The 16923-nt window shown below is 40.2% G+C and overlaps 1 protein-coding gene across 1 annotated transcript in view; it reads right to left on the reverse strand.

Annotated features, from left to right (window-relative positions):
- LOC139708099 (histone-lysine N-methyltransferase SETDB1-like) overlaps nucleotides 1–16923 on the reverse strand; it is a 54186-nt gene that overhangs the window by 9276 nt on the left and 27987 nt on the right. Inside the window, exons 13-22 of the mRNA XM_071620078.1 lie at nucleotides 14733–14816; nucleotides 11981–12165; nucleotides 9952–9979; nucleotides 8576–8733; nucleotides 7570–7701; nucleotides 6327–6445; nucleotides 4320–4424; nucleotides 3083–3225; nucleotides 1891–1990; nucleotides 1581–1703 (exon numbers count right to left, since the gene is read on the reverse strand). Of these exons, the coding sequence (XP_071476179.1) occupies nucleotides 1581–1703; nucleotides 1891–1990; nucleotides 3083–3225; nucleotides 4320–4424; nucleotides 6327–6445; nucleotides 7570–7701; nucleotides 8576–8733; nucleotides 9952–9979; nucleotides 11981–12165; nucleotides 14733–14816 (1177 nt within the window). The remainder of the gene's footprint in view (nucleotides 1–1580; nucleotides 1704–1890; nucleotides 1991–3082; nucleotides 3226–4319; nucleotides 4425–6326; nucleotides 6446–7569; nucleotides 7702–8575; nucleotides 8734–9951; nucleotides 9980–11980; nucleotides 12166–14732; nucleotides 14817–16923) is intronic.

Below are 16923 nucleotides of genomic sequence, written 5' to 3' on the forward strand. Positions count from 1 at the left end.
AGTCCTGTTTATACAAAAATGAGACTTGCTAAAGTATATAGTATGCCATTTATACACATCTGACTTTTGGTCTAAACGCTATCAATTCATACCAACTGGATTAGAGAAAAGTTTACTTAAAACAATCCCTGCATGCCCTCAGTCATACGTGGCCAGGAAATTCGTCAGTATTCAAGTAATTCCCTCAAGATGCTGCACTGTAATGAGAATAGAACAACTCACTCAGTGGAACGCTGCTACAGTCCTTCACGAAATCCATTTATTCAAAAGGATTAGTGAGATTATCTCTACCCTAACTCTATGTAACCCTATATTTTAGACTAATCCTGATCTGCACAAATTGGAGAACAATGCAACTCAGCATGCAATCCACACAGCCCATAAAAATAACAACAATATCTTAATAATTAAAAAATAATGCCTCTGGCACCACTTCGTGGCGGAGGCATAAAAATGTGAACAAATCAACAAGGGTTTGTATAGACATGCAACATGCAATGTGGAATCTGAAATCTCCCTGCAACTAAACCAGCACTAATAAATGAAAAAAAGAAAACAATAACAAGAATATCCCAGGAAAAGACCCAATAAAGCAGCATACAGTAAAGCACGATATATTCGCGGCATGAAAATTTCGCAAATTGGAGCCGGCAGCCTTTTTTGTGGCATGAAATTTTCGCGTATTGCCACTGGCGTTCAATGAATATAGTGTAGACAAGAACTTTCGCGTGCCTTTTAATTTCGCGAATCATAGCACTTGTGAAATTCGCAGAATTAAAATGCACGCTAACATTCCTTGTTTTACAGTAAACATCGCCATAAAATAAGGTAATTGCTGTTGCAGTAACATCCCATCTTTACAGACAAGAGGACACTATAATTTAGAATAACCATTGACTGAAATGAGTGACCCGTTGTGAAATAAAATCAACTTAAACTCAAACTCAATCTGCACCACTACTGAAATCGTGGACTGAATCATAAAGTAATCGTGGTGATCACATCAGATCTCATCACATCTTGAGGTCAGTTGTGGCAATCAAGTTGATCACAGACAATTTTGGAACTGTCTAAAACTTTTTTTTTTAAGATCAATGTGATTGCCACGGATGACCTACAAAAATGATAACATCCGATAAGATCTGATCCGATCACCATAATTCTTTGACGATTCAGACCATGACTTAAATTGCGGCACAAATTTTGAAACAAATAAACAGAACTTGCACGATCAGCTATGACTGTAAAAGTGGATAGTTTCGCGCGACTTATTTTTTCATGCTTGGCCGGGCAAGAAGAGTTTCGCGTTCTTAATTCCGCGGAATCAAGACATCAAGTACTGAAACATATGGCAAGCAGAAATATTCATGTGCTTTTATTTTCACGCTAGTCTTTGATTGCGCGAAATGCGCGAAAATTTCAACACCGCAAAAATTTCCACTTTTACAATAATTGCACAATAGTGGCGGAATCACTGGATTGCACAACAGTGGGAACAAGACGTAATCACAACGCACAAAGGACAGGAAATGCAAAACATCACCAAAGATTTGTGAGGGGCAAGAGAGAAGCTGACTCACCCTTGGTTCGAGGAGCTCCTGGAGTCACTACACGACCAAATCGGCCCCACGTAGTCGGCTGACCCATCACTGGACATCCCTGATTGGGTCGTCTGGAAGTCCCCGTCTGACGAACTCTGAGTTCTGTCAGATGAGTAACAAAGGTCAAAGGTTCAAGTCGTCCACAATGACACTCTTTCTTTAGTTCTTTCATTCACCTGCTTTGAAACACATTAAATCATTCCCTTACACCCTCCCCCCCCCAAAAAAAAAGCATAACAATAGCACAATCAGGCTAAGAAAAATTTTAACTCGAAGAATCTTGACTTACTGATCATTTTGGGAATCATCGTCGGAGTTCTTGTCAGAAAAGTCCTCTTCGATGGGGTCAACGTCGCTTTCATATCCCTCTTTCAACTTTTCCACCACCTCTGCAGATAAGAGAACGTTGAATCAAATGTTATTTTCACAAAAGCTCATGTACAGTTGTGTGAAATCTCTGTCAACCTCGGTCTTCTCTCCGAGTCACATGTGGAAAAAAGTCACATATATTCATATATAAGTAACACAGGTCAGGACACAATAAATTTGAGAGAAGAATTCTTATGACATGTGGCTGGTGAAAGAAAAAAGGAAAATTAACTGTACAAGAATCTTGTTAGTACATATCAATTGACTGATCAATCAATCCACCCATCCATCCATCCATCAATCAATGAATTGATCAACCAACCAACCAACCAACCAACCAACCAACCAACCAACCAACCAACCAACCAACCAACCAATCAATCAATCAATCAATCAATCAATCAATCAATCAATCAATCAATCAATCAATCAATCAATCAATCAATCAATCAATCAATCAATCAATCAATCAATCAATCAATCAATCAATCAATCAATCAATCCTAACTGAACTCCCACGAAGCATGGAGCCTCCAACATTCAGCATTCATTTTCCAGCATTCATACGTCTTTCATAATCTTGGCCATGTTTCGTGTCACCTGAAGATCCTATGTCAATCTTAAACAAATGGACATACAGCCTGCAGTAAGATGTTGGCATTATGCATTGGCATCATTGCATTCCTACTCACACAACCTGCATCAGAAACACTGTCAATAGCAAAATGTCTGCCATTCACAAGGGACAACAAAATTTTAAACTCATGGGTGTAACTGTTTTAGTGTTTGGGTCCAAACAACTGCTATAAAACCAGACATTTTTGCAGGCATCCTAATTCAAAAAATTTCGAGAGAGCCAAGATTCGCAAAATAAACATGCATGCGAAAGTGCAAAAATACATGCGAAAAAGAAAGGAATTGCACTTTATTGGGGGCATATGCAAACCACTGCATCACTGCCCCCTCCCTTTAGGAGTTAATCCACCTGTTGCTCATGAGAACCTTTGGAACAACGACTTAACCCACTGGTAACTGAAGAGAGGGCATGTCAGGTATTAACCCTGGGGGCTTTACACTATCTCAGGATCAAAGGGGTTAGTAGGGGTCCTCACCGATGTAGTCCAGCTCTGCAAAGTACTCGTCCCCATGCTCCTTGCCCTTCTTGTTGGCCTCCTCCTCATCCCAAATCTGCCCGGCGTAGGTGCAGACAAACATCCCCTTGGGGATGTCGTCAAGGCAACGGATGCCCCACCCCCTGCAAAGTGCAGACGGTATCAAACACACTTTAGCTGATACCTCTCTAAAGCAAAAACAAGTCTTGAGTATTCCATGGGAAAATCGTATGACGGACACAAAACAGAATTTGGAAAGGAAGGCTTTACATCTATGAGACAACTGTTAGCTACAACTTTATAAACTTGCCAACTGCAAGGATGATAAGATCCTTGTTCAAAACCTCGCTACCATTGGATTGAGTGATTTCAAATAAGTAAAAGCACTAGATGGGGGGGGGGGTGCTCTGGCTATCTTTTTTGTTTTTGCTTTTGTTTTTTTGCTTTATTGGTAACTGCAATACACAGGGGCTTCTTTGAGGCAAATGTTTTAAAGGGGAAATCCAGTCCAAATATAAGTTAGTCTGATAAGAAAGAGTAAAATATTACGAGTTCAACAGTAGAGGTTTCTTCAAAATCTGGTGAAAATTAAGGAAGTTAGGACATTTCAAAGATTCACTAATTTTTCAGGAAACAGTTGTTGAACAGTCAATATGAATATGCAAATTGTAAAGTGAGCATGTCATACCCTCACAACTTACCATATAGTTTGTACACAAAACTGTGAAATTTCCAGTTTTTCATTCAAACCCAATTATGCCAGAGGCTCAAATCCTGATATATCTAACTGTTCACTATTCTTATTCAATCAAGAATAACATCATGTTTCAGATTTCAATGACAGAAACATTGAATTTTCATCATTTTTTGTACAGGATCAATGCAAAATTGTATGGCTGTGACATGGTTGGCTCACTCATTTGCATATTCTTATCTACTGTACAAGAACTGTTTTGCAGAAATTAGCAAAACTTCAAAATGTCATAATTTCCTTATTTTTTATCCGATTTTAGTCAAATTTTTACCGTTGAACTCATAAGATTTTTATCAGACTAACTTATATTTGGACTGGATTTCCCCCTCAAAGAAATCATCAATGGAAAACAGGTATCGTCTCTGATCTGAAATGAAATTGAAAGTGAGTGAGCAGGTCGATGCCCCTGAAAACAGGAAACCATGGCGAGGCCACGCCCATGGTGAAGGACGTGGTTCCACACCATTCCCTATGCCAACCCACCTATTGGTAGTCTTGAAGACTTGGAGCCGGAGGGACAGGCCGTTCTGCACCACCCGATTCAGGCAATTCTTGGAGCACTTACAACGGTCATTGCACTCGTAGATTCTGAGGTGGTCAAAATGATAGAAATACAGACAGCTAATTACTTTGGGTGAAAATACAGGTGTGGTACAAACAGCTCATTACCTGTGTAGCTGACTTAGAGAGATCTTAAAGGGGCATAGTCCCGGTAGTGTAGAGGGCGCTGTTGATGATACTGCCGATCACCGTTAGCATTGATACGAAGATTACCGAAGTTGAGCTGTCATCAAGAGTAAAGTGCATAGCTGTTGCTATAAAAGTAACGTTGCCTTCGTTGTCTTCTATGCGCATCACGCAGTCTGTAGTAATGCCAGGGTGCGTGCATATGTGCTTGTTATTATGACATCACAAAAGAAGTTTGCTAAAGCTGTCATCCCTCTCAGCCGAATCATGAGCCGAACTGTGATCCGACCACTGACTACAGTTGATCGGACTTCTTCGGACGTGGGGAAGTGGGCCACAGCATAAGCGCTAAAGAGGAGTCGATAGCATAGGTCTCTACAGGAAACTTGCGCCGTGCGCCCGCTTACACATTTAACTAAAACACGGGGACCATGCACCTTTAATAGAATGCTGGCTTTAAAGTGTAGTGATGCCAACGAAAAAGCACTGAACACTTGACAATACATCATTTCTTTGAAATGGACGGTCTGATTTTCCTCAAACTATTCTTGAGTGGTTCTGCATATGCTGAATCCATGTGTATGTTAGGAAAAATTTCCCCTTAAGATCAGACTTCAGGCAGCTTTATTCCCATTTACAGATTACCAGATGAAGTATAGAAGAGATGCTGCACCAAGAAGCTCTTGGGATAGTAGCAGCTATACATCACAACTAATGACTCCTCCATTCTGATTGGTTCAAATTAGGGGAATAAATTAGACTTAGCCTTCAGCTTTCAGCTCAATAGTACCAAAACTGCCTCATAGTAGTAAACCACCCTCTTGGGTAGATATATATATACCCTATATTGTAAACACTTGGCTTCCAAGGCACAAGAGCTGACTCTTGTCAATGTCCAATGCAATCAGAATGTACACATTTATAGCAGTGCGAATAGGTGAATTGGCTATTATTGACCATGGAAAGCAGCTTCATTCAAGTATATTCTGTATATAAAACAGATAAGGATTGCTTTTGTTCTGCTCTTTCATGATGTCATTGCCATGTTCTAAAGCTTCATTTAGTTTCATTTTGTACACAGTCAAACCTGTCTATAGCGGCCACCCAAGGGAGATGGAAAAAGTGGCCGTTATAGACAGGTGGCCGCTATAGACAGGTAATCCAACTTTGTGTGCATTGCTTACATGTACATGTATCATCGTTGTATCCTTACATGTACATGCATGTGTGTACGCATGCACACACCGAGTGTTTCATGCATTTAACCATGCCAGTGTAAATGAAATTGTTGCACTGTAATATGTGTATTGTCGTGAAGAAAGCTTAACACTAGTGCATTGTTATAACTGAATGAGAGATGAATGCAGCGAGGCGATCACTGAACGTTGCCCGCACAGCTACAAAGCAGAAAAACACTCTGAATTATCGGCTCAGCTAAGGCTTTATTGAGTTTTGGCCGCTATAGACAGGTTAAAATCTACCGCGGGAAACAAAATTTGTGGCCGCTGGCCGCGTTAGACAGGTGGTCGCTATACACAGGGTCTTTAACATGGCTTTTCTCTCGGGGGGATTTTTCAGTGGCCGCTATAGACAGGTGGTCGCTATAGACAGGTGGCCGCTAAGGCAGGTTTGACTGTATATGGACTGCTTTTTTTCTGGGCTTTCGTGATGTCACTGCCACCTAAAGTTTCATTTCGCTTTACTCTGTCCATAAAACAGATATGGACTGCTTTATTTCTGAGCTTTCATGACATCATTGCCCTGAAAAAGCTGTTCATGTCGTAATACTACGACGTCTCTTACCCAGTCTGCAGCTGCTCGTAGAGGAGTCGGTTCTTGTAGCCAGCGTCCGGTCGCGTCGTCCCCTCTGGGTTGGCCGCGGTCGCCTCAATGGTTAGCTTCCGGCAGGCGCAATCATTTGTCTGCAAAGACACAAGTGTTTATTCACAAAACTAGCACAGCTCAATATCGTCTGTTGAGAATGAGAAGGGCATTAAGTTGTCTTGAACATTGTGGGTTTAGTGGCAACTTAACTCCCTTATCATTTTCAACCGATGATATGAGGTGCTTAACAACAAATTTTTAGTCTCTCTACAAGTGTGCCAAGCTCTTGTAGAAGATGAGCAATGGGCATGAAAAATAATGGAAGAATGACTGCTTCATTGTGTGTATGTGTCTGTGAGAGAATGTTCATGATCATCAGGATGCTGTTCTTGGAGCTCCTATCATACACTGGGATTTCTCTCCTCCAATAGCTCCTACTGCACTTGCCAATGCCTCCATATCAAAACAAGATCTTACACAGTCAAGTACAGTACGTAGTGGATCAGACAAGCTGTTTCACAACCACTCAAATAAATGGGTCTGCCCACTGAGAACAGCAGGTGCATCATAGATAAGTGTTCCTTCCATCCTATTATCATTCCAAATGGCCAAAATTGAGAAAAGTAGTTTTAATCAAATCCATGGTTTAAATTCAGTCCATAGAGTAAAACAAGCACAAAGCAGGTGAGGTGTACTCTTCACATGCATGTATCAACATATGTTTCTTACTGGATGTTGGCATATGGCACATGTAATGCAAATCTACGCAAACAAACTTTTCATAAGCCATGGACTAAATCTAAAGTATTGTAACTTTGTGAATTCAGGCCGATGAGTACAATGTACCACATTTGGAATCATGGTTGGTAATATGATACTGTACAGCAAGATATTTTCATGGCATGAAATTTTCAGGAATTGGTGCTGACGGCCTTATTCCTGGCACGAAATTTTCGCAAATTGCCACTGGCCTTCAATGCATCTAGTGTCGACAAGAACTTTTGCGTGCATTCTATTTCTAATTTTCAAATTCTTGGCTCTCGCGAAATTTGCAGAATTAAAATAAATGCAAAAATTTCTGGTTTTATAGTAAACTGCTCAATAATCTCTTTTTAAAGGTAATGATGAAAACATCAAGACCTATTAAACATTAGAATGATAACGCCAATGTATCGTTTTGTTTTGTTTTTCCTTCCAGTCATGGAGACAGAGTAAAACTCACAGCGCAGTCGTCGACGCAGTCACAGCCAACTAAGAAGTTGATGTCGGTGTTGATCTTCGACCCCCGCACAGCCTGCCTCTCCGTCATGTACTTGAGAGGGGGTGGTACGCTTGTGTCACACTCGTTCACACACTGAGAAGTAAGTGAGGAGACGTATATGAATAACATTGTTGGGCTGACAAGACCTAATTCTCAAATTTTTGTGAAAATGACTTGTTTGGATTAATTGTCAGTTAATCTGTTAAAGGTACTGTTACCATTGGGAGCAGTGATTGAAAAAATGTTCAAGATATCACATTTGATGCATATGTGTAGGTCAGTTGTATCACAAAACATCCTACCATATAAAAATGTTGTGATAAAGCCTAAAACATAAGGAGATATCACCATTTTCACCACTAAACAATAACTGTAGATGGTTTAGTCTGGACACACTCTAATCATAACTATTGTTCACATTTTGTATATTTAACAATACTCAACACCAATTTTACTAATGTAAATTTTTACAGTGCTTGTTTCTTTCTCTAACTAACATTTTAGAACTATTTTAAAGCACTAATGCTGGCTTTTTGTTCCATCTGGAAGTGGTAAAGTATGCCTATAACAATCAAGATCATCATCAGCATAATTACTATCAATATAATCAACATTAAACAAACTTCACTCCACTTGATTCTGACAAACACAACTGTCAGCAAATGTTGAAGTAAGGCAAAGTCTTAGATATCTACGATTCTTTACCTTTGGGTCCCTCAACACATCGCTGGGAACTTGTGGATTAACCAGTTACAATCATGGGTATGACGATGTCCCAATACTGTATATCCAGCAATATTCAGTAAATGTAGTGCAGAGTAAGGACTTTCATGTGAATTTTAATTTTGCGAATCTTGGCTCTCACGAAATCAAAATGCACGCGAAAATTTCTGGTTTTACAGTGTATTTCATACATAACACATCAGACTCCTGCATGGGCGAACAGGTTTATTCGATTTCTATCTACCGAAATGGGAACAGGCTCCACTCCGTTGGACAAATCTTCCATCTGCATGTAGTAGAAGCGGTAGTTGAGCCGCGAGCGACGTATGTTGGTGCTGATGTGCACGAACTGGTCGAAGGAGAATCGATCCACCGACAGGACGTCCGTCTTCGTCTCGCGCACTGCAAAGTGAAAAGATCAATCGCAATAATTATCGCAATACGGCAGTTTGGAGTTACATTCTCCTCACAAGCAGATATAGGCCGTCGAGAAAATGATAGAACGACACACAGTTGTAATGAGCAATGTCAAGGGACAGTACCTGATTGGTTTCGTTACGTTGCAGTGAAAGAACATTAAACATTCAAGGGAGCTTGTTAGCAAAAAGAAAGTTGGATTACTTTATAAGTGGGGATATCTACAAGTAGCTGTACAATGTTTTCTTTCCATGGTTTGAAATTTGGGGTCATTTGACTAATTTCTTTGAACTTAAATTTGATGAGCAATAGAACATGACACAAAACAACTACTGTAAAACACAATATTTTTGCAGCATGAAACTTTCGCCAATTGGAGCCAACAGCCTTTTATGTGGCATGAAATTTTCGAGAGTTGCCTCTAAACATGCAATGCACGTAGTGTAGATATGACGCAAATCTCTCGTTTGAAGAGGCTACACCCCTGTAAATAATGCCAGTGTATATCTTGGCAATCAATGACTTAAAAACCAAAGATATAAAACACCTGTTTCTTGACCCTGGCCTAATCTAAGCATCAGTCATCGCCACAGCGCCACGGGGGGGGGGCACCGCGAGAGGAGGAGATTGTTTTGGTTTTGGCATGGGCTATGCAGCTCCATGGTGCGTGGGTGTGTACGTGTGTGTACGTGTGCATTACACATTGTCAGCACCGGCAAACTGGCAATGCTCTCCTTCTTATTCCTGTATTTTCGTTATTTACGGGTCAATTTTTTTCGTTCGAAATGTAAAATGGATGACCATAGAATTTCTCAATAGAATATAAAATTGAAAACTTTAGAAAGGATAGAGAAAATTGAGTTCACTTTGAATGGTCTGCCACAGGCAGATATCCTTATCATGCTCTTACGTAATACGACAGCTGCTGGAGTCATTAAACCCTGGCTTGGCCTCCAGGTTTGTCACGCCTGAGCAGAAAGTTAATTTGCAATGGTCAAATACTTCCGACTCCCAACTCCCAAACGAAAAATTTTTAGCGAGGTATAGCACCCCATCAGCTTCGTGGAAGTGGGGTGTCGCCTCAAACGAGGGATTGACGGCATGCAAGAACTTTTACGTGCAGTTTAATTTTGCGAATTTTGCCTCTAGCAAAATAGAAATGCATGCGAACATTCCTCCTTTTACAGTATGCGTTATACTCACAGTATTGCAAGATATCTTCGTAGGAGCACTGAAAAACAGAACAGATGAGAGAGAAAAATGATCTGACAAATGGTCACGCACTTTGTAACAATGATCTTCTAAATAATAGTAAGAATCATGGTTTCTTTGTATATATACACAGAAAAAAATAATAACAATGATAATAATAATAATAAATATAATAATAATAATACTGTAAAACATGATATTTTTGCGGTATGAACTTTTTACGAGTTTCCTCTATTAAACATTCAATGCAAATGCATAGTATTACGTAGTGTAGACAAGAACATTTGCATGTATTTTAATTTCGCGAATCTTGCCTCTCGCGAAAGTAAAATGCATGCGAACATTCCTTGTCTTACAGTAATAATAATGATTTAAAAAATCATAATAATATAATCACAATAATGATTATAATTATTAGTAAGCCTATCATTATTATAATAATAACATTTCAGTATTCATCCATCTTTCAGAGAACGGCCTCATGACGCAAATCTCTCGTTTGAAGAGGCTACACCCCAGTAAATAATGCCAGTGCATATCTTGGCAATCAATGACTTAAAGTCAAAGATATAAAACACCTGTTTCTTGACCCTGGCCTAATCTAAGCATCAGTCATCGCCACAGCGCCACAGGGGGGGGGGGGCACCGCGAGAGGAGGAGATTGTTTTGGTTTTGGCATGGGCCATGTAGCTCTATGGTGCATGTGTGTGTGTACGTGTGTGTGTGTGATTGTAGACATTCAGCGTATGCAGACAGAGCATGCCTGTACTGTAGTGACCGGAACTATTGTCATTCCATTTTGCTCTCCCCTTCTCCCTCCCCCATCTCTCCCCCCTCTCCCTCCCTCTCTCCCCCTCGCTCTCCCTCTCCCTCTCTCTCTCTCTCTCTCTCTCCCTCTCTCTCTCTTTCTCAATGATCCAGTCAGCAGGCTGATTGTAACCAGGGAGGTAGTCTCACCTCCCCGTTGTAACTCACTGCCAAATAGCACATTGTCAGCACCGGCAAACTGGCAATGCTCTCCTTCTTATTCCTGTATTTTCGTTATTTACGGGTCGATTTTTTTCCTTCGAAATGTTAAATGGATGACCATAGAATTTCTCAATAGAATATAAAATTGAAAACTTTAGAAAGGATAGAGAAAATTGAGTTCACTTTGAATGGTCTGCCACAGGCAGATATCCTTATCATGCTCTTACGTAATACGACAGCTGCTTTCTCAACGATCCAGTCAGCAGGCTGATTGTAACCAGGGGGGTAGTCTCACCTCCCCGTTGTAACTCACTGCCAAATAGCACATTGTCAGCACCGGCAAACTGGCAATGCTCTCCTTCTTATTCCTGTATTTTCGTTATTTACGGGTCAATTTTTTTCGTTCGAAATGTAAAATGAATGACCATAGAATTTCTCAATAGAATATAAAATTGAAAACTTTCGAAAGGATAGAGAAAATTGAGTTCACTTTGAATGGTCTGCCACAGGCAGATATCCTTATCATGCTCTTACGTAATACGACAGCTGCTTTCTCAACGATCCAGTCAGCAGGCTGATTGTAACCAGGGAGTAGTCTCACCTCCCCGTTGTACCTCACTGCCAAATAGCACCGGCAAACAGGCAATGCTCTCCTTCTTATTCCTGTATTTTCGTTATTTACGGGTCAATTTTTTTCGTTCGAAATGTAAAATGGATGACCATAGAATTTCTCAATAGAATATAAAATTGAAAACTTTAAAAAGGATTGAGAAAATTGAGTTCACTTTGAATGGTCTGCCACAGGCAGATATCCTTATCATGCTCTTACGTAATACGACAGCTGCTGGAGTCATCAAACCCTGGCTTGGCCTCCAGGTTTGTCACGCCTGAGCAGAAAGTTTATTTGCAATGGACAAGTACTTCGACTCCCAACTCCCAAACGACAAATATACGCACTTTGGGTAACCTCAGTTGAGGACTCGCCTCAAACGAGGGATTGACGGCTTGTAAAGGTCACCAAACAAGATTTATCAGTCGAGGAGCAACTTACCAGGCTCTTCCCGCAGGGACCTCGATAGACGACGTAACGTCGGTTGATGTGTCCCCGCTGCTTGTAGTTCTCCCGCACAAATCCAAAGGTCATGGGCCAGTGCAGCGGGTTCACGTTTTTCGTGGCTTCCTTGATGTTGCTAGGCAACGTCCGGCTGGTGCATGTTGGGTTGCATACATGTGGCACTAGACGAGGGTTTGAAACACGACAGCATTAGGCAGGCAGTACTCTCATGGGAAAGAGGGGGAAAGTATGGGGTTGAGGCACAGAACAGTTGACCGACCCTGTACGGGATCAAGCTATTAGCAGTAGCTTGCCGGTCTATTGCCACTTGGTCTACTTTCAGATGGTCTACTTCCCAGTTCGTCCAACACACTACAGCTAAACTCACTTGGTCTGTCCTATGAATTTCGTCTGATGACCGTTTGGTCTACTTCTCACCTGCCCCCCATTCAGACTAGAGAGTTCTCGTACGGATATACAACGTATGGATATAGGACGTTTTTTATGTCTGAATGCTCTAATATTGAAATGTTGTATCAATATACGTCATGTATCAAAACGATGATTTGAGCATCGTTTCAAATCATTATCCTATATCCATAAGACGTATATATGTGTTTGAATGCTCTCATATCCATACATCGTATTAGTAGGTGGGGCTTATTCGCAGCGCGCGCCAAGCTCACGTATCCGCGGTTCGCGGTGCTGACAGATTTGATTGTGACGTAATAATGATCTGGCGCGAACTAGCTAACTACCGGATGAATCTAAGGCAGAGTATAAACACTATTCGCAAAGCCTGCGTAAATTACGTACTGCGCATGGAAAAGAATCACGTCTACTCAAGAAATATCGCTTGTGCGCTAGGTCCGAATGCTCTGATACGATTATCATATAACAGGGTGACACTGTGTCTGAACACTATCATATCCAAATGTTGTATCCATACGTCATATGAATATATGATAACTCGGTGTATCTGAAAGCGCCCTTGGTCTAATGTCCAGCTTGGCTACTTATCGTTTTTGTCTAATGACCAGGGGGGCATTTCATGAAGCATTTTGTCAGACAAAGTTGTTGGACTAATTTGCTCTCAGCCAATCAGATGCAAGGATTTCAGTAGCTTCTAACCGTTTGTCAAAAAGATGTCCGACCAAAATGCTTCATGAAATGCCCCCCAGATGGTCTAATTGCAGTTTTGTCTCCTTGGAAATTTTCCCACTTTGTCTAACAAACTGTGGGTTTAAGACGATGTGGGCATACATGTGTAGCCCACCTGGAAGTAGACCAACTGGTAATGAGGGTAAGTGGCAATTGGACTAAATGGTCATAAGACATACTGGTTGAAGACAAAGCAGGATTAGACCATGTTGGTTGAGACTGAATGGCTATTAGACAAAGTGGGAGTAGACCCAGAGATAAATCACCAACTTGCCATGTTACTTTATCAGTATTTTGACTCAATCGTTTAAAACTTGACTGCATAGTAGTCATCTCCACATAATGGGGTATAAGTTTAACCCGTTGAGGACGGACCGATTCTGCTACAACAGGCATTTCCCATAGACACTTGCCCGAGTACACTCGGGACTCGTCCTCAACAGGTTAATGTGGTTTGCTTCTATATTTTGTTGTAGTTACACATGTTCATGCTATATATGAAAGCCAACAAATTTTACAAGTCTGGTATGGGGTAGTCTGGCTAACTGCACACAACCTGCTCTCACTGACTGTGCGCAATAAAGCAGCGAGTAATGTGAAGATTGGAGTAAATCCAAGGGTGAGATATTTACTAGCATTAAATATATTGGTATGCATTCTAGGTGTCCTTTCAATCTGTGCAAACATTTTCTCCCCCACCCCTTTAATCTTTACTGATTGTGCAGATGTACAGTCAACCTTGTCTACATCCAATCCCAAAAAAAAACCCAGAGAAAATTCTTTGAAACACACGTGTACAAATTAAGTCCATGTCATATTTTTGTTCAGCTCGCTTGATAGCCAAATGTTTGACTTGAGCAAGGGCAACATAAGCGAGGTTGACTGCATATATAAACAAATAAACCACACACACACACACACACACACACACACACATACAAAGAAATGAAACACGCAAACATGCAAACATGATTATTTACATTCCGCTTCAGCACATGAGTATATAAGACAAGAAAAGAATCTGTTTAGGTATATGCCATCACCCAAAGATAAACTTAAGTGGATTCAGATAAAGAATGTCCATGTCTCACGATATGGAAATTATGTTTTAACTTCAAAGGAGACAAAAGAGACAGCAGAAGAAAAGTAGACAAAAGAGATATCCCCTGCAACAATTCTCCGTATCACCAATACCTAGCTCAGGGGACAAACTTGCCCAAGATTTGACTGCACATGCACTCAGGTCATGTTCTGCCTTTATCCAGGGGTATTTTTTGTTCAAGATTTCTTCACTTTCCATCATGTGACCAGCACATTGAAGCCTAGCAGTAGTGAACCATGACTCTAGTGACCACAAATCAGTAAAATTTAGAAACTTTCAACCCCTTTAAAGCTGAATTACAGCCAAGAAAAAAGGAGTAACAACGTAAAAGCACACAAATAACACCACTGATTTGTATGGGAACTGTGACGCGTGCGATACAACCAGAAGTGACAATGGTACCGAGGAATCCCACAGTGCATCTGTGACAGGGCTCTTTAGCGTGCGCAGAAGTTTTGGCGATATCAAGAATTGGGACAGACTTACTGTACTTCACTCGCTCCACTTTTGTGCCCCACTCTAGGGCGGAGTCCATCCGAGGTTCAAAAGTTTTGTCTTCTTCGTAACGGTCTGTGTCCAGCAGCATGAGCAAAAACAAAAACATAGCTTTCATTACATCACGTTCATGTCAAAGTCAACAAAACAAGTAAACACAGTGAAATGCTGAGTCTGAAAAAATATCACTTCTTTTCATACAGGAAAAAAAAAGAGTTTTGGCTTTAGAGTGGCATAAACTGAACTCAGTTTCATTCATGGATAATTAACCCTATTTTAACTGGGCTATTTGAGACCAAGTTTTTACTGTGGGGGGGGGGGGGGGGGGTCAATTTGACCCCCCCTTCAGATCTCGGCCGCCGATCGCGCGATCGCCGCAAAATTTTGCCTAAAGATAGAGCCGGATGTCAACTACAAGATTACATGGTCATACAATAGAAAAATATTGGCTTTCTATTTTTAACAAATGAATTATGCAAATTTATGCATGAAATCATATTTTCACCTATAATTCCATTAAAAAGACTGAAGGATTGCTAAATTTTTGTGTCAGAGTTCATCAAGACACATCAAACAATATTCTTGTAAAAAAATAGCACAATCAAAATCAATTTCTTTTGTTTTTTATTGTTTTGTTAATTTCTTATGTATTTTATTGTTTTTTTGACCTTTTGCTTTCTATTGTTTTTTTGCCAAAATTTGTTGCAGGCACTTTTTGAAGCTTATCTACACTAGAATTGATTAATTTCAATGGTTAAAAGTTTAAATAATCTAATTTATATCAATTTAACCAAAAAACACAATTTGCACTGGATTTGCAGACGATATCATCAATTTGAGCTGTTTTCGGGTTGACATGCATATGCAAAACATTACGTAACTTCAGAACGGTGGACACGGACGTCGCAAATTTGGTCTCAAAATATGCAGGAGACTTCAATGAAAAAAGTCATGAAACGACGCGGCAAAATCTTTCCGCGTTGCGGAATCGTGGTGCAAAATGTCGAGGGGGGGTCAATTTGACCCCCCCCCCCCCAGTTAAAATACACATGTAGGGTTTATGAATAGCTAATGTCCAAAAACTTTGAATATTCATATCACGAAATGCACGAAAAAGTTCTAATTTTGTTGATCATTGGACATGAAATTAATGTACAAAACAAAGAATGTTGGAAACTTCAAAAAGAGCTAACAAATTCTATGATAGAATGATAAATAAATAACAGCATTTGATCACATTGCCCATGAGTTCATCTCTTCACTATTAAAGGACAAGTCCACCTTCATATACATTAGGATTGAGAGAATGTAGCAATATCAGTAGAACACATCAGTGAAAGTTTGAGGAAAATCGGACAATCCGTTTAAAAGTTATGAAATTTTAAAGTATCTGTGCAATCACTGCTGGAGGAGGAGACTACTACAATGTATGATGTCACATGGAAAATAAAAAGAGAATTTCACAAAACTTTACTTTTCGAATAAAGTGCACAGTTCTTCGACTTGCTACTGACGTATGTTAAGGGTAATATCATTCCCCCGGCCTTCTGAAAGAGAGAAGTCGAGTGTTCTTTTGTTATGCGAGAAAAATGGAAATATGTTGAATTTTCTTTATTCTTTCTTTATATCCTTGTACTCATGTGACATCACAAGCTTACTTTAACAGTCTTTTCATCCAGCCGTGACTGAGCAGAAACTTCACAAATTCATAACTTTTGAACGGATTGTTCGATTTTCCTCAAACTCTCACTGATGTGTTCTACTAATATTGCTGCATTCACTCAACCCACATGTCTATGAAGGTGAACTTGTCCTTTAAATCATACTTTGAAGTACTTGGTAGTACACATGTCTGAACGTTTGAGAAAACACGAACCCTCTCAGATATGGGCAAAGTTTTATTAGAGATTTCATTGGGAAATTATATGTATGAAATGCATTGCTGGAATAAACTGATCTGTTCATTTCGTCTCTCAGTACTTGGGCTGAGCTCTACCCATCCATCTAATCTACAAAGATTGCAGAATTTACTCCTTTGACGTTTACTGTATACGCCATATATTTCGCGAGTCTAAATTTTTGCGAATCGGGAATTCCCCATGATTTCGCGAGTGGTTAAATTCGCGATCGCGGACTCTTGTACTGAACGGAGAAGTGTACACGCGTACCTCACATTCAAATC

This window comes from Diadema antillarum, unplaced genomic scaffold, assembly GCF_040938485.1.
Source record: "Diadema antillarum isolate AM-2024a unplaced genomic scaffold, OU_Dant_1.0 seq00001300_RagTag, whole genome shotgun sequence".
Classification (NCBI taxonomy): Eukaryota; Metazoa; Echinodermata; class Echinoidea; order Diadematoida; family Diadematidae; genus Diadema; species Diadema antillarum.